This window comes from Camelina sativa, chromosome 18, assembly GCF_030686135.1.
Source record: "Camelina sativa cultivar CO46 ecotype springtype chromosome 18, ASM3068613v1".
NCBI classification, from domain to species: Eukaryota; Viridiplantae; Streptophyta; class Magnoliopsida; order Brassicales; family Brassicaceae; genus Camelina; species Camelina sativa.
Genome location: NC_141897.1, coordinates 16,892,987 through 16,920,827, shown reverse-complemented (window position 1 = coordinate 16,920,827; position 27,841 = coordinate 16,892,987). Strand labels below are relative to the sequence as shown.

Sequence of the window (27,841 nt, the reverse complement as noted above, 5' to 3'; positions counted from 1 at the left end):
GAGAACTCCTTTATCAAAAATTACATAATAACATTAACCAACTAAACAAAAAAAAAATGATATGAATTTTTTTTGTAATTACCAAACATTGTAAAGGTTGATTTATAATTTTAAAGTGTCAAAAAGATTCCTTATCGAAAAATATAACTGTGAGGACAAAATTAGAAAAATAATCTGTAAAATGGACCATTTTTTCAATTAGTGCTTTTTACTAAAATTATATATCAAGATAGTTGTAGTTATTGATTTTTGAAACAAACAAATATTGGAATAGATAGATATACCTAACTCCCTTTTATACATAAGATGGGTATTTATGCTGACATGATATAAAGGTCTAACTTAGATTTATATTAATTTACTAACTTATCTCATAATATTAATGGTTCTTGGAAATTCTAGTAGAATTTAAGAATGTAGGTCGAATTGATTAACCTTATAAATAAAAAAATAAATAATGTTAGAGGTAATATTGTCCATCATTGATATAGTGCATGTAAAAATCATCCATAGAAGATCATGTTTAAATGTTCGTGGAGCCGTTCATCATAATCATATGTGTTGCATGTAAGTAAATTGGATAGATTGATCTATCATATATAATATGATTAAATCAAATATATATGATAATATAAGTTCCAAAAAAGACAAAAAAAACACCAAGTAGATTTGAAAATCATAAACTGTATTGAAAATTAAATAACTATATAAATATAATTATATATCAAATAACTATATAAATATTATGAGTCACTGAGAACTCATTTATGACTTTGATCAAATCTCTCCATATTTTGTTGCAAAAGAGCCTAACTGTGATTTAAAATTAATAAATACTGAAGTCAAAATTCATACCGGGGCTTAAAAGAGCTCATTAGCAATTCTTACATAATAACTCTTTCCTATTGGAGCATATTGAAAATACTTGGTTTGAGTAAATCCATTATTTTTAATATTGAATAAAAAGTGATTTTAACTAGTACTATTTATAAATGTTACAACCGATTAACAGTTGACTTTGATAAAAATTGAACGACGCATATAATTTGGCTTAGATTTCTAAAACCATTAAACTAACAAACCAGTAAGCATGACGACGAAAATAAAAAAAATCAACGACCAAAAACATAAATAAAGAACATAGGTAATTAATTAGGTGAATTAATGTCTCACTAAAAAATCTTTTTCATCTTAGCGTACACTTCTTTTTTTCTTTTTTCTTAAGTTTTTGGCACAGCACAAGTATAAGAGACGTGTATAGTAAAAGCCTAAAAGGTCGAGTGAACAAATGTCAACACCGAAGAAGAGCCTTAAAAAGACGAGACCTTTTGTTTTGCACTCTTCCTCTTTGTTCTTCAACTTTACAAACACACACACACAAAAACTCCATTTTCTTGCCTCCAAATCTTTCATTGACACACAAAAAAGTTCATCCCTTTATCTTCCTCTCTCTTTCTCTTTTATTCATGCGACCCAAAAATGGAATCTTTAATGAGACTAGTCTTGGTTCTGTTTCCGCTCTTGCTCGTCTTCATCGTGCCTCTTGATCATGTTTCCTCAGAATCTATCAGCAGAGCAAAATTTCCAGATGGGTTTGTGTTCGGGACAGCTTCTTCAGCTTACCAGGTGACAATCTTCTTCTTCTTCATCATCATCATCATCTTCAAACTAATCCAAGAAAGAGATGTGATTAGTTTGAAGGAGCTGTGAAACGATTTTGACAATCGTAACATTTTCTTGCACGAAATCAGTTTGAAGGAGCTGTGAAAGAAGGAAACAAAGGAGAGAGCATTTGGGACACTTTCACGAAGAAACCAGGTATCAAAAATATAACAAGCCCAAACAACTTTACGATAAACCCAGAAAAATCAAGATTTCAGATGATTTAATGCTATTATTGTTCTTGATCAACAGGAAAGATATTGGATTTTAGCAATGCGGATACTACGGTCGATCAATACCATAGGTTTCACGTAAGTTTCACCTAAAAAAAAGAACACATTAGTTGACTTATGCTTGAAGATAAAAGTAGGGTTGCTTCTTGACAGAGCAAACCTCATCCAAAAAAATCTAAGATAAGACGCAACAGGACATAATTGAGAGAATCTAAGAAGCAAGACCTTTCTTTTGTTTGTTTCCTATCACAGAGTGACATAGACCTGATGAAAGATCTGAGTATGGATGCTTACAGATTCTCTATATCTTGGTCAAGAATATTCCCTAGTAAGTCTAGTTCATTTAGCTGTGTGTGATAAGAGTATTGTTGTTATCGAGTTGCGACGGGTCTATTAAACTCGGGTTTTTGTAACAGATGGAACAGGGAAAGTAAATCCAGATGGAGTTAAGTACTATAACAGCCTAATAGATGCTCTTTTAGCCAAAGGAATCAAACCTTATGTGACATTGTATCACTGGGATCTCCCACAAGCCTTAGAAGACAGATATGAAGGATGGCTAAGTAGAGAAGTCGTGTGAGTATATATGATCTTTTGATAAAAATGTGAAATGTTGATATGGTGAGATGATTACGAAATCAAAAAGCTAAATAAATGGCGCAGGGATGATTTCGAGCGTTATGCATTCACCTGTTTCAAAGCATTTGGAGATAGAGTGAAGTACTGGGTCACTTTCAATGAGCCTCACGGGTTATCGATCCAAGGCTATGACACAGGGATACAGGCTCCAGGGAGGTGCTCACTTCTGGGACATTGGTTTTGTAAGAAGGGGACGTCATCGGTCGAACCGTACGTTGTAGCTCATAACATTCTGTTGTCTCATGCTGCTGCTTACCACACCTACCAGAGAAACTTCAAGGTAAGAAAACAAAACAGAACAAGTCTTATGATTCTAAGGGCAGAATAAAATGTGGGAATTTTCTATATGGAAGGAGAAACAACGTGGTCAAATCGGGATAGCATTAGATGCAAAATGGTATGAGCCAATGTCTGATTGTGATGAAGACAAAGATGCAGCTCGTAGAGCAATGGATTTTGGGATTGGATGGTAACTATAAGATCTCTTTATCTGTGAATATTTGCATAGAAAAGTCTAAAAGAGAAAAAGACCAAAGTGACATAATGAGATTTGAACCAGGTTTATGGATCCTCTAATCAATGGAGACTATCCAGCTTCAATGAAGAGTCTAGTGGAAGAGAGACTACCTAAGATAAAACCAGAGATGTCTAAATCTATAAAAGGGGCATTTGATTTCATGGGAATCAACCACTACACCACATTATACGCGAGGAACGACAGAAGTAGAATAAGGAAACTGATTCTACATGATGCTTCGTCTGATGCAGCCGTTATTACAAGCTGTAAGAACCAACACCATTTCTCATATCATTCTCATTACTGCTAAAAAAACTAAATGAACTAAGCTGATGTTTTCTACTCTTTGTTTGCTCCTAATTGTTTGTAGCTTATCGTGGAGGAGTAGCTATAGGAGAAAGAGTATGTATTCCTCTGAAAGAAACAGAAGATGTTTACTAATCCTTAACTGGCTCTTCAAGAGAACTAAAAAAGTTATTTGATAAAATAACTTACTTGAATCAGGCAGGATCAAGCTGGCTACACATTGTCCCATGGGGAATCAGGAAACTAGCAGTGTATGTCAAAGACATCTACGGCAACCCACCTGTATTCATCACAGAAAACGGTAAATATCTCAAACCCCAAAAATGTTATCCTCAAAACTATCAATCAATAGGAAAAAAATCAGATTTTTTTTTTTTAACATGGGAGGGTGGTGATATCATCACAGGCATGGATGAGAAAAACAATCCATTCATAGACATGGAGAAAGCATTGCAAGATGACAAGAGGATAAGCTTCCACAGAGATTATCTCTCAAACTTATCAGCTGCCATAAGGTAAGCAAGTGTTTCACTTAGCAAAAAGATTCATTCTTTCACAAGAGAGTCTTTGAATCAAAAAAAAAAAAAAAACGTAAACTTTTGCAGGAATGATGAATGTGATGTAAGAGGATATTTTGTGTGGTCATTGCTAGACAATTGGGAATGGAACTCAGGATACACAGTCCGGTTTGGGATCTACTACATTGACTACAAGAACAATCTCACAAGGATCCCTAAAGCCTCTGCTAGATGGTTTCAAACTCTACTTAGCTCTTCAACATCAGATTCAAGCAAGCTTCTACAGGAGAAGGCAACAGAACAAGAGTTCAAATTCCAAGAGAAATGAAAGAGATCAAAGACACACAGATAGAGTCGGAATTTACATATATACAAACACGGATTATTCATATACGGATCAAAGACGATTCAAGCAGAAACAGAGCTGAATCAAATGTAATTGATAAAAAGAAAAGAAGAGAAATTAAAAGCATACTTACAGGATTAATGGCAACACGAGCTCGAGAGAAACACTGGAGACGATAGCCATGGCTTCACCGCCGTGCTCAGGAGCAGGAAATCGCCGGATATCTGCTTCGGAGAGGGAGTGTGTTATATAGCCGCCGGAGTTATAGTTCCCAACGACGCCGTCCGGCTATATTTGATAAAATTTAGGATTGAGAGATTTTAAAATTTCAGAAACCCCACCAAACTTTTTGTGATTTGCAGAAGAACCACTCAATTTAAGAATGTAGAGTATGTAGAGCAAAAAAAAATAGTGATTACTATTAAAAGATTATAGGGGGTGTATTCAAAATTTCAAATCATGATTTTAGAGAATTTTGTGGGATTTATGATATTTTGGATTTTAGGAAATTTAAGTGAGTTTTAAAGGTATTTTGGGGGATTTTTTTTTTATTTTCTATTTTTTAAAAGAAAAAATAGTTTGTGATTTGATATGATTTTTATAAATATTTAATTAAATAACACAGGATTGTGAGTGATTTTGAATTATTTTACATAACTTTCAGTTTCAATAACATGGGATTTGAGAATAAAATTCAAAATCCCAATTTGATTGAGAGATTTTAATATTTCAGAAACCCCACCAAAGAATATTTGTAACGAAAAAAAAATGATGATTAATATTAAAAGACTTTAGAGACAGTGCAAATGACTTTATTTAGTTTTTAGACCCATGCATTTCATTTTTTTTTTTAGATTATCATGACTTTATTCTACACATGCATTTTTTTCCCCTAGCTTCTACATATATAAATTTTTTTAATTTATTCAATTCTTAACGCCTGATCAGTTAACCATATTATAATTAAATTATAAATAACCAAAATACAATTTTCCATTTTTTCAATCTATGATGAGAAAGTTTTATATGGTTCCAAAAGCAGGGAGACGGCAAAGTTGGCTGTTGAATTAGCCTAAAAAAACCAAAGCTATCCTCAAGTTGGAAAAATCGTTTGAGTTCCGTGAAGTCTAAGAAACTTGAAAAAATGTTTGAGTTTTGTCGATGTCAACAAAATGGTTAGACACATTAAATTAAACAAAAAATTAAGTAAAAAGCTGTGAAAAATATGATAAAAATACAGCAGATTCGGCACTTATAATAATTTTTTGTTGGTAAAATATTTTTTATATGCATGGGAAATCTACGAACCATTTCTAGCCTTAAGGAAGGAGGTGGGCCTTGAAAGAGGCTGAATCATGGGCTGACTGTAAAATCTTCTACACAAAGGCCTACAAGGGGACTTATTTTTGGCCCGACACCAGGGAAGTTGTCTTGTCGGAGTCCACTAAGAGGTTGCGAATTGAGAGTGTCGGTGTTGGGAGTTCCGGCGTTCCAGTTGAACGGAGGGGGAAACCAGAGGATGGTCGTGTATCTCCTAATCCGCAAATGGAGAATGGAGAAATTCCAAAAGCGGGGGAAGATATGGTAATGCCACGGATAGACATGGAGATTGGTGTTGTTGGTGATCCGCCGGATGGGGTGGCGGGGGATAATCGAGTTTAACAACTCGCCCCGGTAAATCGTACTTGTTATTATCTATTCATGATGAATTGCTTATTTTGGAATTGTCGGAGAGCGAGTAAACCCAATTTCCGACGGTCCATTCGATATTTGCTACAGAAGTTTAAGGTGGAGCTATTAGCTTTGTTTGAGACTCATGCGAGTGGGGATAGGGCGCAACGCATTTGTCAGGGTCTTGGGTTTGATAATTGGTTCAGAGTTGAGGCTATTGGCCAAAGCGGTGGAATTTGGTTGTTATGGAGGACGAATGTTGGTGAGGTCGAGATCATACAGTCGTCTAACCAATATATTTATGCTACGGTGAAAACGGGTGCGGAGAGATGTCACCTGTTTGTTGTGTATGCGGCCCCTTCGGTTAGTCGAAGAAGTGGGTTGTGGAATGAGTTGCGGAGTGTGATGCAGAATATCTCGGAGCCGATCATCATTGGGGGAGCTTTCAATACTATTTTGAGGTTAGATGAGCGCTCTGGAGGGAATGGGTGTCTGTCTGCAGATTCTCTTGAGTTTGGAGCTTGGATAAATAGCCTATCTTTGATAGATATGGGGTTCAAAGGGGCTAAGTTTACTTGGAAAAGAGGACGTGAGGAAAGGAACTTTGTGGCAAAGAGACTTGATAGGGTATTATGTTGTGAGAATGGGAGGTTGAAATGGCAGGAAGCCACAGTTACACACCTGCCCATAAAACTGAAACCAAATTCATATCATAATTCTCCATTCTCCTGCAATTTCTCTCCTAGCAAATATTGTTAATCCTCTTTCTCATCTCTATGATTTTCTCTCGCTTCCAAGCTCGAAACCTGATCTTTATCCAAATTTTTAATCGGACAGCTCTTTCCGTCGAGATCTCCGCCGTGGTCTCTCTTGTCAAGAATCTGACAAGTAAGATTATTGCTTCTAATTTCTTCCTTCCTTGATGTATCAACAATCTTTATAGATTCCAATCTCTTGTCAAACGATCATAAAAGGTTGCTCTGAGACCGTAAAAAAACAGAATTCTTCCGCCTGACAATCTTTCTTCTTCAAAGCTTTGTATGATTTTCCATAGTTCTTGCAACCTCTTTCACCAATTCACTTTTTTCTTATCTTATTCTCTCCTTTTATGTCTCTTTAGATCAACAGAGACTTGCAACCCTTTTCTTATATTTTCCCAAACAGAGAAGATGATAAACAACAGCCCCAACAAAAGAATCTTCGATACTCTTGAAATCTGCAAAAGTACACAATCCAACTTTTTCTTCTTCTAAAACAACTCGGTCATCTCTTGGTTCTCATTAAGTTAACCATGCACATTAAACCAACTCTTTTATCCCCTCCAAGTCTTCGATTCAGAAACTTCGTATGGATCCACTAATCCTAATCCTTGTGAATATAAAAAAAATATTCTTCATGATCCATCGATTTTTTTTTAAATCTCTTCATGTTCGTGTCAAATCAGTCTCTATCATCTATTCATAATTGATCATCCAAACACTATATCTCTCGGTTCTTTTCTTTACCAGCAACGAATAGAGAACCGGATGCAATGCAACTTTTGATGACTTCTCTTCAAGAACACTGGAACTTTATACGAACCTCACTTTGTTTTTACTTTGGCTCTGAAACTTCACACAAATCCGAATGCTCGATCTCTTTCCTTATATCGTCATGAACATGTTTCTTCTTATTCACTTCATTCTAGCCACAAATCCAAGACCACACCCGAAACAAGAACAAATCTCTATCGAGCACCGCTCTGATACCAATTGAAAATGCATATTTGTGGCTAAGTCTATATGTTCAAGTATGTGTATGATCGACTTCGAGATTGTATGTGCATAAAGTAAATAAGACACACAAGCTTTGTTAACGGGGTTCGGTTTTTCCTACATCCCCGGGACCTAGTCCAGAACAAATCCACTAGAACAAAATTGCAATTACAATTGCTATGATATCGAATCATTCTTTTCTAGATGAATAAACCATCAAAATATCTCTCTATCTTATTGATGGGGCGACACCACACATCTTGTGTGCATCTCTTGAGAATACCTTGAAGCGCGCCAGTCTTCATGAAACGCCTTCTCCGTATTTATATCAATTGCCCAACCCCTAGGGTTAGCAACTTTCCTATTATACAACAAATAGGAATTGAGAGATTAACAATTGTACAACCCCTAGGATTGATAATTTTTCTATTATACAACAAATAAGAATTTCCTATTATACAACAAATAGGAAAGTTTCTCTCCATGATCCCATCTTGAATCTTCCATTCAAGATGTTCATCGAGCTCAACAACCGCCACGTGGCTTGTCCAAGTCGGCCTTAAGGTTCTGTACTCAAACTCTTCAATTCAGCTTCTTATACTACTTCCTGTATTAACGTCGGACTAGTACAAGAACTGCTTCAGACGTTTAATACAACCTCTCATATATCTAACTGCAAGGTTCTTGATTCAACACCTTATCTTTTCTGCTTTGTAATCATTGTGTCAGCACGATCACCAAGTACTACTTAAGCTCTGCTCTACTTAATTATTGTGTCTGCTCTACTTTAGCCCCTGTATTAGTTCTGTCAACTCTCTTTTTCTGAACTGTTGCATCACCACTATGACATCTATGATGTATTTCTGTCTTCATGTATTATCCATTACAACCACTTAGTAGAGATTTTACCACATGTTCTAAACCTTGTAAAACTTCAATCAACACAACATCTTCAAAACATACGAGAAGAAAGACCTTACATAACATGATAACCTTGGCTAAAGAGACAACTGATACGATATCATGTCAAGACTTGTAAGATAGCCCAAAAGAATAAAAGATAATAAAACTGAAGAGAAAACTTTTTAGTAGATATCTCTTAATTAATACAAAGCATTGATTTCCTACTCATAATTCAAACCAAGAGAACTCAATCACAGAATCAAAAACAGTACCATTCAAATCAATGCAAAAACAGAGAAATACCAGAATTGAAGCAGAGGCTTTCTCTCTCGTAATAAAACCTAGTTAATGATAAATGTTGTGTGGAATATTATAGCTGGCATTCATAATTTGTAGTGAAATTTTAATTTTAAAAAATATTTCTTGTTCAACTCTGTCATATTTTTTTTTAAAAAATTATGCATGTGATTGTGCATATAAGTTGTGAATGTAAACTCTGAATTGATATAGTGGATAGAAATATTAATTAATAAATGAACGAAAACACTTCATGAGAAGAAAAAAAGGTTTAATTTCCGGTACGGTACAAATGTGAACCAACGATTCTACAAACCCAATTGGATTTTCGTCACATACAGTATTTTTCTTAAAACGTAAAGTTGTCATCATTTATTTAAGATTAATGGGGTCAACCGATATATTAATAATAAAACTTAACACAGAAAGAGGCAAAGAAGTAACTTACATTTACGTTGTATTTTAAACAAAACCTTGTAATTGTTCTAATAAGAGTTTTAAAAATAAAACTAAAACACACAAAAAGTTTTCTCACAAAGGTCCCATATATTGATCAATTGTCAATTTCGAGATTGCTCTAACTTTGGTCAAGAATTTTACAAAAGAAATCAGTACAACAAGATTCCACAACTAAAAATAATTTCTGTAAAAAATATATTACCAAAAAAAATTTCTTGTCAGCTAACAATTTTTATAGATCCTTTTAAATAAATAAAATTTTTAAAAATTTGATAAAAAGACAAAGCTTTAAATGGCTTCCTGCAAAAAAAAGAAAATCTTTGCAACCATTTCGCGAAAAATAAATTATGTTAAAAAATGAAAAATCAAAGAGGCGGCGGCTAGCTATAAAAGCTACATGCAGAGAGAATCAAAACGTACGTATATGCTACAAAGATCTCTTCCCTACATTAACATCACTATAGTTTTTCTTTTTTCTTTTAAAAAAAAAACATTTAATGATATTAGATACAAACTTATGATTTATAGAAATTAAGGGAATTTTTTTTTTGATGACATAACAAACAGCAAAACAAAAATAAAAAGACATTGCAACCATATATTGTATAGTTTTTTAAGACATTACAAACATCATTAACCATTAAAAAAAAATCATTAACCATAAAAAGTTTAGGACATATAGAATTATAGACTATATATGATTTTCCTTCTGAAAAATCGTAGGCTTTGTATAAAGGGGTAAATATAATGTTACATTTACCGTGGATTTGTTAGATATATAAATATAATGTACATTACCGCTTCTATGAACGGATGCAGTAAGTCCATTTTGAAGATTGAGCGAATCAGCGAAGTCTTGTAGATTGGGAAAAGGAAAAAAAAAAAAAAAAAAATCATAACCGAAATCTTTAACCAGAACAAAATCAAATTGTTGTAAACCGTTTAATTTCATCATTTTGAAACCCAAAATATAAATCGAACCGGAACCAATCCAATCAAATTAATAAAAACAAATCGATTAGACCATCCATATCATTAAATTATATACTTTATTATATGTTTTTTTTGTCAGTATAAGAGATACATCATAGTAAATAATTATGATTACTTAAAGAATAATTACTGATTTGCATGTTAACATTGTTTTTAATTAAAAGCAAACCAAAACACCTAACCTGAAACCAATTTTCGAAAGTTTGGGAACTTAAGATAAAACGAAACTAATATGGAGGACCATGTATGTAAATACATTTACCTCACTACAAAGTTTCGTCTCCCTAATTTTGGCCCTTCTTTTTCATCTCTCTTTGGAGTTTGGCCTCTGAGCTTTGAAAATTCGCCGCGCCTGTCCCTTCGATTCTCAATCTCGCTTCACTCCTTCGCTATTCTCACTGTTTTCGGTCACCAGAGCTCCGTCTCTTCACTTCAATCCTTTACAAAGACCAGGTTAGGGTTCTATATCTACACTGGCTACTGAGGAAGTGCAGAGAGAACTAAACAAACTTAAAAGTGATTAAAAATGGTTCAGTTTTTTTGGAGAAACTCGTTAATGGATGGAACAATAAGCTTCATTATATAGTATGATTGTGTTCTTACTAGATAATCTCGAAGTAGTATACAATTTCGCTTTCAAATCCTTAGTGATTTTGATTCTTTTACTTAGGTTTTTGGTTTGCATAGAATCAAATGTTGGGGCTTGATTTTGTGGAGTTTCAGTGTTGTTTATCAAGTCGTAAATGGCGATTTGTTTGTATATTGAAGGTTTTAGCTGAACTTTCTGAGATTGTTGGTTCTATCAAGTTCAATTGAAGTAGGTTTATCAAGTCAATCAATGATATTTTGCTTGATTTTTATCTGATAACTTTCTGAGATTGTTTCCCATTTGTTATATAACTTTTCTTTGTATGTAAATTTTTTCGTTTTGGTCCTTTTTTTCAGGTTTACTGAGCTGCAAGCACTTGCTATCATGTCTTGGTGAGCTTTTGGCTTTGTTTTTCTTTTCTCACTCTTTCATGGATACTTATAAATGTTTAACTATGATGATATGCAAAAGATGAGAAAATATGCTAGGACCCAAGAAATGGCATGGGAGGTTTTTTTTTTTGCTCTTGTTCTATGTCTGCGAGCTGTGTTATTAATAATGGATACTGGATATAGGAAAAGTAGTTGTGAGCTTGATACATTTGTTATTCTGTTAACTTCAAAGATCCTTCACTTTATTAATTGTGAATGTACAAGACGTTGCCATCTCTACAGTGTTATTGTTGTTTTCATAAAAAAACTTACGAGTGTCAGTGTGTGTGCTTGTAAAACTTGACAGGGAGGATTTTAGTGATACACTGCCGAGTACTTGTAGCGACTGATTGCCACTTGGGCTACATGGAGAAGGATGAAATCAGGCGGCATGCTTCGTTTAAGGCTTTTGAAGAGATATGCTCTACAGCGGAGGAGAAACAGGTTTGGATCATCTAGCTAACTAGTGAATGATAGTTTACCTGACACAAAATATTCAACCAACTGCAAGGAAGGACTCTAAGAAGTTTCATTTCATCTATTTTCACTTTTGAAACAGGTGGACTTCTTACTCCTTGGCGGTGATCTTTTTCATGAGAATAAACCCTCTAGAACTACACTAGTTAAAGCCATTGAAATTCTTCGTCGCCACTGTCTCAATGATAAACCAGTGCAGTTTCAAGTAGTCAGCGACCAGACTGTAAATTTGCAGAATGCTTGAGACTCTACTCTTCTGCTATTAATGATATCATATCAGAAAATATTACCAACTAATTGGCAGATTAAATCAAATTTGTGTATAATACATAGTTTGTTGTACACATAGTTTTTCAAGATATTGATTAATCTCTATTCCTTAACATTATTATCTGGCTACAGGTTTGGTCATGTAAATTACGAGGATCCACACTTCAATGTAGGCTTGCCCGTGTTCAGTATTCATGGAAACCATGATGATCCAGCCGGAGTGGTACAAAATTTACATCTACAGACTCTTGTTATACAAACTCATTTGAATAGATACTGAATTACTTAGTAAATACGCATTTTATTGTGTTTTTGTTCTATGTCGCTTCTGGCAACAGGACAACCTTTCTGCAATTGATATTCTTTCCGCATGCAACCTTGTGAACTATTTTGGAAACATGGTTCTTGGTGGTTCAGGTGTTGGCTAGATTTCCCTCTACCCTATACTTATGAGGAAGGTTGGTGTAAAGAATTTTTTAACTTAGACACCTATCTCCTCCCAGACTTCTTGGACTATCATTTAATCAAATTAATGTTCAGGGTTCAACAACCGTGGCTCTCTACGGTTTAGGAAACATCAGGGATGAACGTCTCAATAGAATGTTTCAGGTAATCCAGAGGATACTCACCTTTTGCTATACAATTATTATTGTTTTAATATTCATTTCTTTCACAGACCCCACATGCTGTCCAATGGATGAGGCCTGAAGTTCAAGAAGGATGTGATGTTTCTGATTGGTTCAACATTCTGGGGCTTCATCAAAATAGGTTGATTTCATTGCAATAATATGTTTTAGATCGTTTTCTTATCCTTTATAATTCTATATATGAAAGGTTGAGTACTGTACTCATATGCTGTATAACTTGCAGGGTGAAATCAAATCCCAAAAATGCAATAAGTGAGCACTTTCTTCCACGGTTCCTCGACTTCATTGTGTGGGGACATGAGCATGAATGCCTTATCGACCCCCAGGTCCATTAAAATTTTGATTTTTGGAGTTATTGCTTTTAAATAAGAGTGAGGCACAATGTTCATTGCCTCTTTGAGCTGAAAGCGATTAAACTTTTGAAGGAGGTATCTGGAATGGGCTTCCACATCACACAACCAGGATCATCTGTGGCAACGTCGCTTATTGATGGGGAACCAAAGCCAAAACATGTTCTTCTCTTAGAAATCAAGGTTCTTCAGCAAACAATCTAAAATTTCATATTTTACTTTGTTGGTACTGCTTAATCTATATACTTCATGTATAGTTTTTTTGCCTTTTTAATCAAGCATGTAAGCCTAAGTGAAAACACATGACTTACAGGGAAATCTGTATCGTCCTACGAAGATACCTCTGACATCTGTGAGGCCTTTTGAGTATACAGAGGTAAAGTTTATTTTGGCTTATATGTTATAGATGGTGGTGGGCCTGGTGGCAGACTTCGTTGCTTACATATTTTCAGATTGCAGATTGTTTTAAAGGATGAAGGTGATATTGATCCCAATGATCAAAACTCAACTCTCGAACACTTGGATAAAGTGGTAACTATTCCCTCTTCTCATAGTTCATGTGGACATTTTTTCTCTCCTGCCTCTTTTTAAAAATTTCTCTACTATATCTACAAAATTGATAGGTCAGAAGTCTAACAGAGAAAGCCAGCTAAAAAAGCTGTTAACAGATCTGAGATCAAACTTCCATTGGTTCGAATCAAAGGTAATTTGTTTCCAAGTTTTCTTCACTCTGCTGCAACTTCTAGCAACACTCATATAATTAAACCTTTTGTTTTCCTACACAACTAGAGGCTAGGCTATGCCAGTTTGATGCATGCACACCATAGCCACAAAAACATATTTGTTATTAAGAATATTAAATGACTAAAGAAAGACTAAGATCTGGTTGAATCTTTCAGGTAGATTACTCTGGATTTATGACGATTAATCCTCAAAGGTTTGGACAGAAATATGTGGGAAAGGTACCTAAAAATTAGTTACTGTGACATGATGATGACCATGCGTTCTAGAATGTTGGGCAAACTTATGACAAAATCTCACATACTTTCAGGTTGCAAATCCCCAGGATATTTTAATATTTTCTAAGAAGGGTCGGAGCGAAGGTATGGGCATTAGTGTATTAGCAACGTATTCATTTTTTTGGGGGATTAAATTGTTGCGTTTGCTTTTACTCTAGCTTGGAATTGCTTATTGATGGGTATAAGAGGAACTAGCAAGCTACAGAATCTGAATTATAATAATGGAGAAACAATATGGGCCTATGATAACGTACTTTGTTGTGTGGAGCCTTAGATTAATGTATTTTGTCTAATGTTCATTCTGTTCCACTTTACTTTGTTATAGTTCATGTTTCTCAGTGAACCTGTAGCATCAGAATTTTGCCAACTCTACGTTTTATCTCTAGTTATCTCGTGTTATTATATATTTTGATCTTCCATTTCACAGCCAACATCGATGATTCTGAGAGGCTTCGTCCAGAAGAACTGAACCAGCAGAATATAGAAGCTTTAGTAGCTGAAAGCAACCTGGTACATCCTGCAACCCTCTTTCCTTATAATTATCGTCTACCCCTGTAGAACTTCGCCACAGAAGGGTATAGACTTTGATAGTTACCAAACGAACTTGGCCGCAGAATGGATAGTTAGCAATGAGTACACTATGGGATGATCATTCTATTCTCTTGCTCAGAAAATAGAGATCCTTTCAGGTAACTTGCAATATAATTCCAATCATACAGCGGCGACACCAACAAAATTTACTTTAATTTCAAGGAAGATGTTTTATCTGATTCATTACTAGGATCATTTAATCTCAATGTAACAAAGGAGCAAATGCAATAACTCCAAAAGAAGATACTCTGACACTTGAAGAAACAACAACTGCACCAAAGGCAATTAGAATGGTACCTAAGCAAATTAAAACTCCAGCAATATTTTTACTTCGTCACACTTGAGCGAGTCTCTACCAAAGGTTTGGTGTTATGCATAATCGTGGATGCATAACTGAGAGACTCCTCCTCCATTCCAAAATTCTAGTTTAGATTTTGAGGTGGAATGTGGAAAGGGGCCGAGAGTTCGCCAACATGAGTAATGATGGGGTAAGAATCATCCAGATGCAAAAATGTGTCTCCGTCCACATCCCAGATTAGGACGTTGTTTCTGCCCATGCCAGGAAAAGAAGCAGAAGGGACACAGAAAGGTTCTGACTTTGAGAGGAACATGCAGAGATCTCCAATGTCATTAGTGTAAACCGCGTTCCCTTCTTCGTCAAGCTTGAACACTAATACATCTTTTGTTTTCATTTTCGCAACACCGTCGACGATCTCAGCAGTCTCCTGGTACCACTTCACCAAGAAAGTTTCACCCGTGGATTCTGACTCCACCAAGTGGTCGCTTGTGAAGCACGAATACAGATGCTCCCGTTTGGTCTCTGTCAGCTCGGAAAGGTTTTGATAACGCACCTTCTGAAGCATGGGTTTGCGCTTGTGTTCACTGAGATCCCATGATGCGATTAGATGGCCTCCAGATCCGAGCATACGAAACATGTTGTCTTTCTTGGAAAAGATGATACGGGAGGAGTAAAAACAACGGTTATCGAAGCTTATGTTGTGCCACTTGGGTTTACTTTGAGAGGGTTTGCAAAAGCTGAGTTGAGGTCCAAAGAACTTGACAGCAACAATACAGTCTTCATCCTCTGGAGAAGGTGTGGACATTGACACGTTGGTGATAATCTCGGTTTGGCAATGAGGCAGAGTAACAAGATAAGGCAGGGGAATACGTTTCGGATGTGTATCCGATGCAGCAGGGTTTAGATCGTCTTGGAGTCGCAGAACTTCGTCTTCCATATCGAAAGTAGCTATCCACCCATGAGATGCTCCGATCGTTACCATCTCTTTGATAACTCTCTTCATTATCAACTCCAGGGGAACCTTCTTTTCCAAACTAGTGATGCCACCGTCATTAGCATAGCTAACGATGAGTTTTCCGAGACCCCCTCCACAAGGAATAGCGCGGATGATGGAACAAGGAGGAGTTTGCAGCAAGGAAGTTGAGAAACCATTAGAGAGAATAAGAAGAAGAGATGATCTCAGGGACGCAGGTTTCCCTGGGCGGATCCTAGAGAGACGGCTAAGAAGCAGAGACATGAGATAGGAATTATGTACTTAGAGAAAAGCAAGAAAAAAAACCCTAATGGAAGGAATTTGGTAATCTTGTCCAGCTAAAACCCTCGATCCATATAAGGTACTGTATAATGAATGGCCTTGGTCACCAAGTTTTGGTCTGACAACTTTTTTCTTTTCTTTGTATTTCCAATTTACTCCAACCAAATAAATGGACTTGCCCCACCAAGTTTATTCGTTTGACACACATACACGAATTTTATTTGGGAAGTGAAAACAAATCTTGCTAAAAGAATTTGAGAGCAAAAGCGTTTATTTATATTAAGGTTGTTGTATATCATTGTATTGCTCGATCGATGTCTCACATTAGTTGTTGTATTGATTTGAATGACTAATGATGGTGATTGAGGAGGACATTATCAACATTTGAAATCGCTAGTAGATGTTGTCAATTTGCGTATTATAAGCATAATTAGTAAACAAGATTGCCAGTCAACCATGTGTCTGTGAACTGTAAGGTAAATAGGCAACAGATGAACATAGATAAGGTAAAGCCTTGTGTTCTGCCTGAACACGTTTAGATTCAGACATTAGAAATCTTGAGTCCTGCAACATTCTTCTTTACCAATAAGACAGTGAGGCGGGCGCAACCTTCTCTTGTCTCATGCTACGGCTTACAACACCAACTAAAAAAACTTCAGGGTAAAAAAAAAACACAAGAGAAAGTTGTCATCTTACGATTCTTTCTCCAGAACAAAATAATAGACATAGTTGAAGTTTTGAATGCCAACAAATTAAAGTTTCTAACAACGATTCATGTTATTTTCATCTTAGACAGACAAGTGATAATAAAACATCCCAAGGATCTTCTTATTTATAATATGAAAAGATCCAAAGACGGGTTCCAAATCACCCCAAACAAGAAAAGAAAAAAAGTTTTAAACGATAACGAAGCAAAGGGAAAGAGATCACAGTACGTAGTTGTTGTTTTTTTCCGCTATATGGGCGAATTTCAGGAACAAAGAGAGATCTTAAGCACGTTTTAAAACTACCATGAAGATAACAACCACAGCTAAACCAAACAGAGAACGAGGGTCGTTGAACAACGTCTGCTTCTTGTCTTTTCCTTCCTCTGTTTCAGATCCTAACCCAAACAAACCCCCAAAGTAGGATGAGACGTTTTCCATCATTCTAACCACTTTTAGCTTCACGTCTTGCAGAATCTCCAAGATTTCTAGCGGCTTTTCTTCCATGACTTCACACTCGGTCGTGCTAGAACGTTCAGATTGGTCGTCATTATCAGATTCAACTTGAGAGGAAGCAGCTGACATATAGTAAAAAGTCTCTGTTAAGTTGCTATTATATCATCAAGACATGTACACCAAAAGATTCACTAATTATAATTAAGTTTCTTTACCAGTATTGTTGGTCTTGAGAAATTTCATAAGATCCTTATTCTCCATAACAGCATCCCAAACTTTTGGGTCACACGCAATGGAAGCAACAACAGTCTGTTAAACATGTCAAAGAGTAAAAGCACTAGCCAAGCTTAAACAAAAAGCAACTCAAAACGGTTATATACCAAACAAGGAAAGATTCCAAAACCAATATACCTGCGCAGCAGTGTTTTCACTGAGAAAAGCAAACGCTTGAAGAGCAACCTGTGGAACAGGTGACTCAACAGCTCTGTTCTCAGAAGATTGAAGACCAGAGATCATTTTGGAAACAGAACCACCATCATTTGATCGTTCTATAGCCGCAGAAGACGAATTTGGAGATGACATATACACCCTAATCCATTCATTAAACAAACCATTAAACCATACACATAAGCACAAATCCTTTATTCTACTTTCTTGATTCTAATCAAGAAACAATGAAATGATTAAAAAAAAAAAAAACCCTAACAAATCAAATAAAAGAATCAAAATCTTACATATTAATAGCTTCTTTGAGATCTTCAGTAGCTTCTTTAGCCTCTTCAAGACTAGGTGGTTTGCTGAAAACAACCCTAGGAATCGGCTCCTCTTCCTCAGCGAATTCCCAATCGTCCCAAACCGGTCTCTGCATAACCATCCCATCTTCTTCAACACATGGATGAACCACCGCCGTTGATATCGAAGCCGAAACCGGTTTAGACGTAGCCGCCGTCGCCGTTGCTGCGGTTTTAACCCTAAACTGTTCGGTCGCCTGAGAGAAGCCACCGAATCCTCCTGCTCCCTTGAATCCTCCTTTCGTAACTCCGATTCCAGCAACCTTGGCTGCCGTCGCCATCACTCTTCCTCCTCCCATGGTGATAAAGACGATTCGATCACGGTGAGATGATTGTTTTGATTTGTTTACGATCGGTTTCTTGATTTTTAGATTTTTTAAAGGAGAAAAAAAAGAATAATTAATTTTAATACCTTATCCGCGAAGGTAACAAAATGACGTCAGTTATAAAATGGCCGACATTTTAATATATTAATTAATTATCGTAATTACTGATTAGTTTCCATATCGTTTATACAATCATCGAGGGTATATCTTATTAACGAATCTGTGTTGTTCATCTAGATTCGGTTTATCGTAATATTTCCGATTTTGTTCAGTGGATATTTCTTGTTGATTAAGAAAAATCTTTTTGTTTTTTGATACAGAAATATATTTCTTTATTTATTTGTTTTTCATTAATTAAATTTCTAAGGATCACTTCTTAATCACGTAAAATTTCTGTATAGTTCCCAAAATAAAGAATTCAGAAACTGAAATTAATGAGATGGTTGCGATTTTTTTGGGTTCCTTGGATAATGTTAAAGGCTTCATCTGAGTTCATTTTGATTTTACATGATACTGACACTACTGCGTACATATTTTAGTAACCAAAGTAATGGATTTAGAGATCTGAGTCGTTTGACTGGTTTTTTTTTATACACCTGTTAGTAAATAAAAAAGTAAGTACAGTATAAGAAACATTTACTTTGTATCCAAAGAAAATAAACATGTTTTTTTAATATATCTTATTTTTTGTGCGAACATTTCGATTCATTGATTGAGGCTTGATTGTACAAAGTTCGGAAGCAATAAAATTAACCATCGATAGTTGAACTTAAAAAAATATTGAATGGGAATGTGCCTAGAATTAGCAAGAATGAAAGATTAAAATCCGAATCAAGGGACAACCGACGACTTAAGCTGTGAAGCATCTTGCCTAAGAAGAGATCCTAATGAGTCATAATAATGCATCCCCACTTTGGGTAGAAAGCTGTAAATTGGTCACCTTCACATGTGACATTGGTAAGCAATTCTACCTTTGGGTAACTGGGTCTCGTTGAGTTCTGTTACATTTTCATGCCCCGGCCCGTAACACAACTGCTGCTACACATAGATAAAAAATGAATATATAACGTTTATGAGTCTCTATAGTTTCAAAAAAAAAATTCTTCACCAATTTCAACATCTGGTGCACAATGTTTATATCCCTACCTTTAGTCAAAAATAGTTTAAGACTTTTAGACTTTGATGGAAGTTTGAAAAAAAGAGTTAAATTTTTTGAAATAAAAAGAAGAGTGAAAATGGTTGCATAATGTATTTGTAGAGAAAGGATGAAGAGAGGAAACAAAATAAAGAAGAAAATATGAGTCACGATGATCTGTTGCCGAAAACATGCTAAATAATTTTTTCTTGCGAGAGAAACGATTAGTTAAAGAGTATTCAAAACTAACGAGGTGGGACTTGAATGAGAAGAATAGAAGTAGACCAAACTATGCAGAGATATTTTGTCTACTATTGTTAAGTAATTATTATTATCTTTGTTCTACGTTAGTGACTTAGTGTAATGATATAACCACGGAAAACGAGCTATTTTTTCCTAAGAAGTACGATATCTAGCAAGATAGAGCCGGAACTATAACCCCGATCTATATGTCCCTGAAAACAAAATTTGAAATTTATTTCTTCCCAAATCAAAAGTTTGAAATCAAAATCTCCTCAGATTAATAGTTCAATATCTATCTACCTACTTCCATGAGTTCCATCGGTTTGAAATTTATTTAACCGATTATTAACCATTATAAACCAGAAAAAACCAGATTTTGATCTGGTTAAAGCACAAACCCAATTAAACCCCAGATTTAGAATACAATCCCAATCTTTTTTTTTTTTTTTTTTTGGCAAAACAACATAATCTCAATTAAAACCCAGATTTTGATCTATTAACTCACCACCATTCCCGCAGGTAAAGCTTTTGTCCATTTGTTTCGGAGGTTTGAGTTGTTTATACTTCAAAAGTTCTGGTATTTGACTTTTTTGCAGTAAGGAAAATGGTGAACAAGGTAACTTCTCATATCTGATTCAGCGACTCCGGTAAAAAAAATACTGAGAAGCGGTGGCGCCGTATGAAGCCGTTGTGAAGGAGCTGAAGAAAGAAGTGAAGGTGAAAGATATCATCTTCTTCGTTTGAATCCTCTGTTTAGTTATTTGTCCTCTGTCTGATATTACTAACACCACACAAAACAATATCAAGCGCCATGTAAACCTCCGCGTACTTCCGTCCAAGCTTCTCCGGAGCACTTCAACCCCACAACAAGCAGTAACAATAACACTAACAGCTTGATTCACAATATGAATACTCTCAAACACAATATGAATACTCTCAAACACATTGATCTGCGACAGTAACACCACACGAAGATTGCTCTCAACACCAACAATCACCTGTCCATTAGAAGCAGCAAGCGGATCGTCACCTACAAATTCTGCTGCCGCGGCATCGTCGGGATCCGCAACGGAGGAAGACAAAGATGAAGAAGAATAAGCTTGACTACGTTTCTGATCCGGCTGCTACTGATGGTGCTGCTTCGAGGAAGCTACAGCAGATCAATGTCGTCAAAGTTCTTGAAATAAAATCAGGCTAAAAACCCCTTTGATTTCAATTTTGTTTTTTAAACCCAGAAAAATAGTTTATTTGGGTTATTATCGGTTTGGATGGTTTGGTTCCGGGGTTAAAGCTTAAACCAATGTAACCCAGATATATGGAGATTTTGATTTCAAACTTTTGATTCGGGGAGAAATAAATTTCAAACTTTCTTTTGAGGGACATATAAATCGGGATTATAGTTTGGGCTCTATCTAGCTAGATATCGTAGTTTTTAGGGGGAAATAGCTCGTTTTCCCGATATAACCACAAATCCTTAGTGTGTACTAGGTTCACAACTCACAGGTACTGTAGTAAAGGAAAACATGGTTAATGGATTTTTCTAGATAAATGTTTTTATAAGATTTTACTTCAGTTTCATTAAGACCCCTATTATATATGTAAAATTCAAATGAGCTCAACTATTTGAGCTTCAAATCCTCTATCTCTTCTCATCTTTATCTTCAAAACACCTGAATACATAAATCCAATCATAAAATATTTGCTTTGAGTAACGGACCATCCAAAAAATCTTAGAAGAATGAAAAAAAAAAAGTTCATAGAAACTATATAATTTCTATGAATTAAAATGTTATGTATTCTATGAACTTTTTTTTCATTCTAAGATTTTTTGGATGGTCAGTTACTCAAAGCAAATATTTTATGATTGGATTTATGTATTCAGGTGTTTTAAAGTTCACTTATGTTTTTTGACAGTAAATTTTTTTTGCCGGGATTCGTCAACTATTTTCAAATTAATTTACGTTTAAACCAACCTTGTAATCCTCACAAACACACAACAAAAAACCACTTGCTACAAAACTATGACCCACTGGAATATAAGTAACTGATTGTCGAATCATGACATTACTCACAAAACATCATCACTTTGGTCAAAGATACTGAAATATAGAATTTTTAAACTTTATAAAAAAACATACTAGAACAGAACATTGGGAATCTCATCTTTACAAGAACTCTCAAATGAAATTCTACTCTACTCATATAATTAACATACTAATCTTTCTGATTAGCTTACAAATTATAACTTTTCAAATAGACAATCGGGCTCTAACGCTTTTCTCTCTACTTCTCACATTTGGGCTTCAAATCCTCTACTACCTCTTCTCATCATCTTTGTCTTCAAAACACCTGAAAACATAAATCCAATCATAAAATATTTGCATTGAGTAACGCACCATCCAAAAATGTTAAAATGAAAAGAAAAAAAAAAGATCATAGAAACAATGTAATTTCTCTGAATTAAAATGTTTTGTATTCTTACCATTTTCTTTAAGTGGGGGTTATAGGAACTAGGAAAAGAGAACTGTGCATATTATTCATATTTGGTAAAGTAAAAAAATAAATGATAAAAGTTTGGTAAAAGTTACTGATGGAATATACTCCTCCTCATTCAAATAACAAACAAGAAAGCAAAAGAAGGAAAGGAAATGTTATGTCAGCAGTTGCAGAGCCAAGACTCGTATTGAAACTGGCAAATAATATCAGACAATAAAATCCTAAAGAGTTTTCAAAGTCATCGAAACATAAACGAGAAAGAAAAAACACAACCCAAGCCCATGACTTCACTGTACCACTTCATTTTTCTCACATGATACAGACATACAGTAATAAGAATTTTATTTTTTTAGTAATTCTAACAACTTAACATACAGTAATAAGAATTTTATTTTTTTAGTAATTCTAACAACTTAACATACAGTAATAAGAATTTTATTGTTTTAGTAATTCTAACAACTTAACAAGTGAAAACATATATACACTACAACGGAGTCGGTATCACAATGATGATAGTCACGATTGTGTGTGTTTTTTTTTTTTGAAAATGTCAATTTTTGCAAGCAAACATTCAATCTAGAACTTTGCAAAGAAAACCATACATACTTGAATTTTTGTTGGGGTGAAAAAACAGCATTTATTAACACAAAAGAAAACTGTTCTTTTCACATTGTGGGATGTGTTTGGTCAGATGTATCCAATTATCCATACATACATAGTTATATAGACTTCAATAACCTAAATTAGAACAATCAATAACCTTCAAAGCCGACTAAAATAGTTAACCAGACGTAGATAAATGCCAAATTTCTGATATAGATTTTTTTTTTTATGCTGGCAAAAGGTAAAATAGTTAAAACGAAATTTAAGATGATATATGTATTAGTCATCATGAAAATAAAATTAAGAAAATCCAAATAATTGTTTTTATCAAAAAAAAAAAAAACAGAGAAAAACTAAATTTAATTTGATTAAAAAAAACTTACCGTAAGGGTTACACTTGGGAGGGTCTTCAAAGAGAGAGACGGAAAGCTGCTTATAGGCCACGCCGATATCAAACACAATGACACCGGAGTTTGGATTCTCGACGACGATATCTTTCACCTGAAGCCACAAGAAGAGCTCTTTTTGAGATAGCCCTTCTACTCCGATGAGGCTCCCATAGCTCAGATTCCCTCTCACTACGGCAGCGAAGTGCACGTTCGTCTCGAATTTGGCGTAACACGGCGCCGCTAGGAAAACCTCGAGACGACCGTCGTTGTGAAGAATATAAGAATCAACCTCTTGAGGTAAGAGTCCCGCGGGGAGACCTTTTGCTCGGAGAACATCGTGGACCGTCGGATACGACGGGGATGAGAGGGAGAAGGAGAGGAAGAGAGTGATGAAGAGAAAGATCACACAAGAGATGAGTTTGTTCATAGCTTTTCCACTGAGTTAGACAGAGAGAGAGAGAGAGGAGATAAATGTTTTTTTTTTTTCTTACGGCGATGAGTCAAGTGGGGAGAGGAGGATCTTAAATGGGGGAAGGAGGAGAAGCTGGAATGACTATTTTGCCCTTGGTTGGTGAGTGAATGGGGCCATATAATATGATAGATATGGTTAAGTGATTAAGTTCATAAGTTTCAAAAAAATTGGAGTAAAAATGGAAATGATATAGCGATTGATAGAGTTTCTTGGGGAGAAAAAATTTCCCATGTGGAGAAATAATGATAAAGAGTGGTTGGACACACCAAAATTAGCTTTAAAAATTAAAACTTTAATAATACTGTGAATTAAGTGTCTAATTAAGAAAAATATCTAGTATATAAAATGTGTATTAACCACCAAGGCTCCTATGAAGGTTTTTTTTTAGTAGTATCATTGTTTTTAAAAAAAAAAAATCATGAAAAGTACTATTTTCTGAAATTGATATTTGTATCCTTCTAAAGATTTGTATTTAGCTAATACGGATTTTGATTATTTGAATTAGTAGCATCACTTTAAGAAAATTATAATAATAATTCATAGAAAGTAATATTTTTAAAAAATTTGATATTTGTATCCTTCTATAGATTTCTATGTATCTATCCAGAAATGTGAAGAAAAGTAAAAAAACGCTTGTGTGTTTTTGTTTTTATTTGTCATGCAACAAAGGCATGTGTATAAATTAAATTAATAGTCTGATTTGTGTGTATTGTAGCATAAGAGAAATATAAAAAGAGGGACGTGCTATGTATATAAATTAACTTTGATTGTAGGGTAATCCAACACCTAATGAGTATGAATTAGATGCTAGAAATTGATAGTTTAAGGAGTAATACAGAATGCTTCATCATTTACTTCTTGTTTATATATATATATATATATATATTTTCATTTGTTGGTGATGAAAGCTTCTTACTAAATACACCTTAATCATAAGTAGTGCTCAATAGAGCAAGCAAAATTTAAAATCGGATTTAAAATGATGTATTTTAATAATATACGAAATACTGCAATTAGTTACATTTTTGCTTGGTTGTGTGATTCAATGTACATTATTATTATATAGTTGACTGAGAATAAAATATTTGTCCAAAATTTTTCAGTTACGGTTATAAACCTTTTTCGTCTTTTAAGTAGTGCCACGTAAGCTCTGTGTCATATAGGTGCTTTTGCATGAAAGGGAAACAAAAGTAACGGTTAAATTTTGCGGCAATCATAAAAATAAAATAAAAATAAATAAATAATCCTCACTGTTCAAAGGGTAATTTCGTCTTTTTAATAACCGAATCTATCTCTTATAGTTATATATCATTCCTAACTAGGATATTACTAGGATTTGGATGAAATCTATTAGAAAAATCGAGATATAGTTCATGATATAAGTATATAACCTACAAAATCTTATCTTTTAAATTTGCTTAATTAAAAGATAATTACGGTGATTATTTTTTAATTTACGAATATGCCACTGTGAGAGAGAGTCATGCGAAACACAGTACAGTAGGGTCCAAAACTGAGGGAAAAAAATGATTGCTTTGAACCAATCAGAGGGACCGGGTTTTTAACTTGACGATAGCTAATAGATTTACGCCACGGTGGATATTTTTGTACCGGTTACCTGGAGAATGAGTTGTCAATTGTGTTCGTAGCGGTCGTTTGTTTTGTGTGTTACTGTGGGAGACAGAAGGTAACCGGTTAGCTTGGCCTACGTGTGGCTCATGCAGCATTACACGCGTGAGACTTGTGTTTGCCTTTTTGATTTTTTTTTTTTTTTTTTAAATTGTAGTTTCTGTTGGGTCCTTTGTAGTTAATTAATTAATGGGAGTTTTATTAGAGAAATCATAACTCACCTGTGTGTGTGTGATACAAGATAAATTTTGTTTTATATGCATGGGACGTATGTATTAGAGAAAATTCAACTTTTTCTCTTTTTGGGTTGATTCTCTCAACAAATTAAGAAACTGATAAATGTTATGTTACTCACGTTTTTCTCGTACAATGAAAATAATTTGAATTACTTTTTATGTTGATTTGTATGTAACGGACATGTTGTTCAACAACCAAGAGTATATTTCAATTGACAATTACAGTATGTCCAAGTATTTGATTTATGATTTATACAATTTTTTTTTCTTTATGTTTTGACTGACTATAGTAGTGAACATTTCTATATTATGAATGTTAGTAAAATAAATAAACTCTAACAATAGTTATAATATTTATCCCATCAAAATTTTATTTAACAAGTAAAATAAACTTATATTTTCAACATTTTTAAGTTAGTAATTGTAGGTTGTATTACTAATAATGATATACTTTTTTTTCATAAGTTACTTATCGAAATAAAAGTTTTTAATTATGACAAAATCTCATTAAGTTAAGATCGGTTTCTTAAAAACAAACATATTTTAACAGAATATATATATAGTATACATTGTTTTCGTAGTATATTAATATGATAAAATAGAGACCGCTAGTAAAAATGATCGTAAAACAATAATTACAAGAAATTAATACATTTTTAAGTTAGTAATTGTATGTTGTATTACTAATAATGATATAATTTTTTATAAGTTATTTATCAAAATAACGGTTTCTAATTCTGACAAAATCTCATTAAGTTAAGATCGGTCTCTTAACAACAAACATATTTTAAGCAAATATGGATAATATACATTGTTTTCGTAGTATATTAATATAATAAAATAGAGACTGTTAGTAAGAATGATCGTGAAATAATAATTACAAGAAATTTATACATTTTTAAGTTAGTAATTGTATATTGTATTACTAATAATGATATAATTTTTATAAGTTATTTATCGAAATAACGGTTTCTAATTCAGACAAAATCTCATTAAGTTAAGATCGGTCTCTGAACAACAAACATGTTTTGACCGAATATAGATAATATACATATTTTGTGTAGTATATTAATGTAGTAAAATAGAGACCGTTAGTAAGAATGATCGTGAAACAACAATTACAAGAAATTAATACAGTTTTAAGTTAGTAATTATATGTTGTATTACTAATAATGATATAATTTTTTATAAGTTATTTAACGAAATAACGGTTTCTAATTCCGACAAAATCTCATTAATTTAAGATCGATCTCTTAACAACAAACATATTTTGACCGAATATAGATAGTATACATTGTTTTCGTAGTATATTAATATGATAAAATAGAGACCGTTAGTAAGAATGATCGTGAAACAATAATTACAATAAATTAATATATTTTTAAGTTAGTAATTGTATGTTGTATTACTAATAATAATATAATTTTTTATAAGTTATTTATTGAAATAACGGTTTCTAATTCCGACAAAATATCAATAAGTTAAGATCGGTCTCTTGACAACAAACATATTTTGACCGAATATGGATAATATACATTGTTTCGTAGTATATTATTATGATAAAATAGAGACCGTTAGTAAGAATGATCGTGAGACAATAATTACAAGAAATTAATACATTTTAAAGTTAGTAATTGTATGTTGTATTACTAATAATGATATAATTTTTTATAAGTTGTTTATCGAAATAACGGTTTCTAATTCCGACAAAATCTCATTAAGTTAAGATCAGTCTCTTAACAACAAACATATTTTGACCGAATATGGATAATATATATTGTTTTCATAGTATATTAATATAATAAAATAGAGACCGTTAGTAAGAATGATCGTGAAACAATAATTACAAGAAATTAATACATTTTTAAGTTAGTAATTGTATGTTGTATTACTAATCATGATATAACTTTTTATAAGTTATTTATCGAAATTACGGTTTCTAATTCAGACAAAATCTCATTAAGTTAAGATCGGTCTCTGAACAACAAACATGTTTTGACCGAATATAGATAATATACATATTTTGCGTAGTATATTAATGTAGTAAAATAGAGACCGTTAGTAAGAATGATCGTGAAACAACAATTACAAGAAATTAATACAGTTTTAAGTTAGTAATTATATGTTGTATTACTA

General features: G+C 33.9%; 4 protein-coding genes, 1 long non-coding RNA gene and 1 pseudogene across 6 annotated transcripts; 2 read left to right on the top strand and 4 right to left on the bottom strand.

Moving 5' to 3' along the window:
* Positions 1–1,143: 1,143 nt before the first annotated feature.
* LOC104761474 (uncharacterized) lies at positions 1,144–4,621 on the bottom strand. Its single transcript, XR_763202.2, has 4 exons — positions 4,355–4,621; positions 3,547–3,637; positions 2,586–2,795; positions 1,144–1,668 (listed from the first exon to the last, which is right to left on the bottom strand). It is a non-coding gene; the product is annotated as an uncharacterized LOC104761474 (long non-coding RNA).
* On the top strand, positions 1,279–4,329 carry LOC104761473 (putative beta-glucosidase 41). Its single transcript, XM_010484559.3, has 12 exons — positions 1,279–1,626; positions 1,752–1,818; positions 1,915–1,973; positions 2,148–2,223; positions 2,312–2,471; positions 2,559–2,814; positions 2,888–3,003; positions 3,094–3,317; positions 3,422–3,453; positions 3,556–3,658; positions 3,764–3,872; positions 3,963–4,329. The coding sequence occupies exons 1-12, from the start codon at positions 1,480–1,482 to the stop codon at positions 4,201–4,203; spliced, it is 1,590 nt and encodes a 529-aa protein (XP_010482861.1). The 5' UTR covers positions 1,279–1,479; the 3' UTR covers positions 4,204–4,329.
* A 5,963-nt stretch (positions 4,622–10,584) lies between the features above and the next one.
* LOC104761471 (double-strand break repair protein MRE11-like) lies at positions 10,585–16,475 on the top strand (annotated as a pseudogene). The gene is made up of 16 exons (XR_015588906.1): positions 10,585–10,751; positions 11,244–11,279; positions 11,626–11,762; positions 12,198–12,288; positions 12,404–12,523; positions 12,606–12,674; positions 12,742–12,833; positions 12,936–13,038; positions 13,138–13,245; positions 13,376–13,438; positions 13,522–13,593; positions 13,686–13,765; positions 13,962–14,024; positions 14,114–14,165; positions 14,509–14,591; positions 14,696–16,475. The product of XR_015588906.1 is annotated as a double-strand break repair protein MRE11-like (transcript).
* On the bottom strand, positions 14,796–16,207 carry LOC104761472 (uncharacterized). The gene has a single exon (XM_010484558.3). The coding sequence runs from the start codon at positions 16,205–16,207 to the stop codon at positions 15,095–15,097; it is 1,113 nt and encodes a 370-aa protein (XP_010482860.1). The 3' UTR covers positions 14,796–15,094.
* Positions 16,476–17,026: 551 nt separating the features above from the next.
* Positions 17,027–18,729, bottom strand: LOC104761470 (uncharacterized). Its single transcript, XM_087499245.1, has 4 exons — positions 18,120–18,729; positions 17,797–17,974; positions 17,601–17,694; positions 17,027–17,507 (listed from the first exon to the last, which is right to left on the bottom strand). The coding sequence occupies exons 1-4, from the start codon at positions 18,473–18,475 to the stop codon at positions 17,215–17,217; spliced, it is 921 nt and encodes a 306-aa protein (XP_087355371.1). The 5' UTR covers positions 18,476–18,729; the 3' UTR covers positions 17,027–17,214.
* Positions 18,730–21,985: 3,256 nt separating this feature from the next.
* Positions 21,986–24,000, bottom strand: LOC104761469 (uncharacterized). Its single transcript, XM_010484555.3, has 2 exons — positions 23,363–24,000; positions 21,986–22,229 (listed from the first exon to the last, which is right to left on the bottom strand). Exons 1-2 carry the CDS (start codon positions 23,793–23,795, stop codon positions 22,171–22,173), a joined length of 492 nt encoding a protein of 163 aa, XP_010482857.1. The 5' UTR covers positions 23,796–24,000; the 3' UTR covers positions 21,986–22,170.
* Positions 24,001–27,841: the final 3,841 nt, after the last annotated feature.

What these genes read in the sequence shown, in the direction of transcription:
- LOC104761473 (XM_010484559.3), top strand. Translation starts at nt 1,480, where the DNA reads ATGGAATCTTTAATGAGACTAGTCTTGGTTCTGTTTCCGCTCTTGCTC. An exon ending in TTGGTCAAGAATATTCCCTA is followed by an intron (nt 2,224 to 2,311) that starts GTAAGTCTAGTT and finishes TTTTTGTAACAG; the next exon opens with ATGGAACAGGGAAAGTAAAT. An exon ending in CCTACCAGAGAAACTTCAAG is followed by an intron (nt 2,815 to 2,887) that starts GTAAGAAAACAA and finishes TCTATATGGAAG; the next exon opens with GAGAAACAACGTGGTCAAAT.
- LOC104761472 (XM_010484558.3), bottom strand. Translation starts at nt 16,207, where the DNA reads ATGTCTCTGCTTCTTAGCCGTCTCTCTAGGATCCGCCCAGGGAAACCT.
- LOC104761470 (XM_087499245.1), bottom strand. Translation starts at nt 18,475, where the DNA reads ATGGGAGGAGGAAGAGTGATGGCGACGGCAGCCAAGGTTGCTGGAATC. An exon ending in CTCAAAGAAGCTATTAATAT is followed by an intron (nt 17,975 to 18,119) that starts GTAAGATTTTGA and finishes TGAATGGATTAG; the next exon opens with GGTGTATATGTCATCTCCAA. An exon ending in GTGAAAACACTGCTGCGCAG is followed by an intron (nt 17,695 to 17,796) that starts GTATATTGGTTT and finishes CATGTTTAACAG; the next exon opens with ACTGTTGTTGCTTCCATTGC.
- LOC104761469 (XM_010484555.3), bottom strand. Translation starts at nt 23,795, where the DNA reads ATGAACAAACTCATCTCTTGTGTGATCTTTCTCTTCATCACTCTCTTC. An exon ending in TCCCAAGTGTAACCCTTACG is followed by an intron (nt 22,230 to 23,362) that starts GTAAGTTTTTTT and finishes TTATGTTTTCAG; the next exon opens with GTGTTTTGAAGACAAAGATG.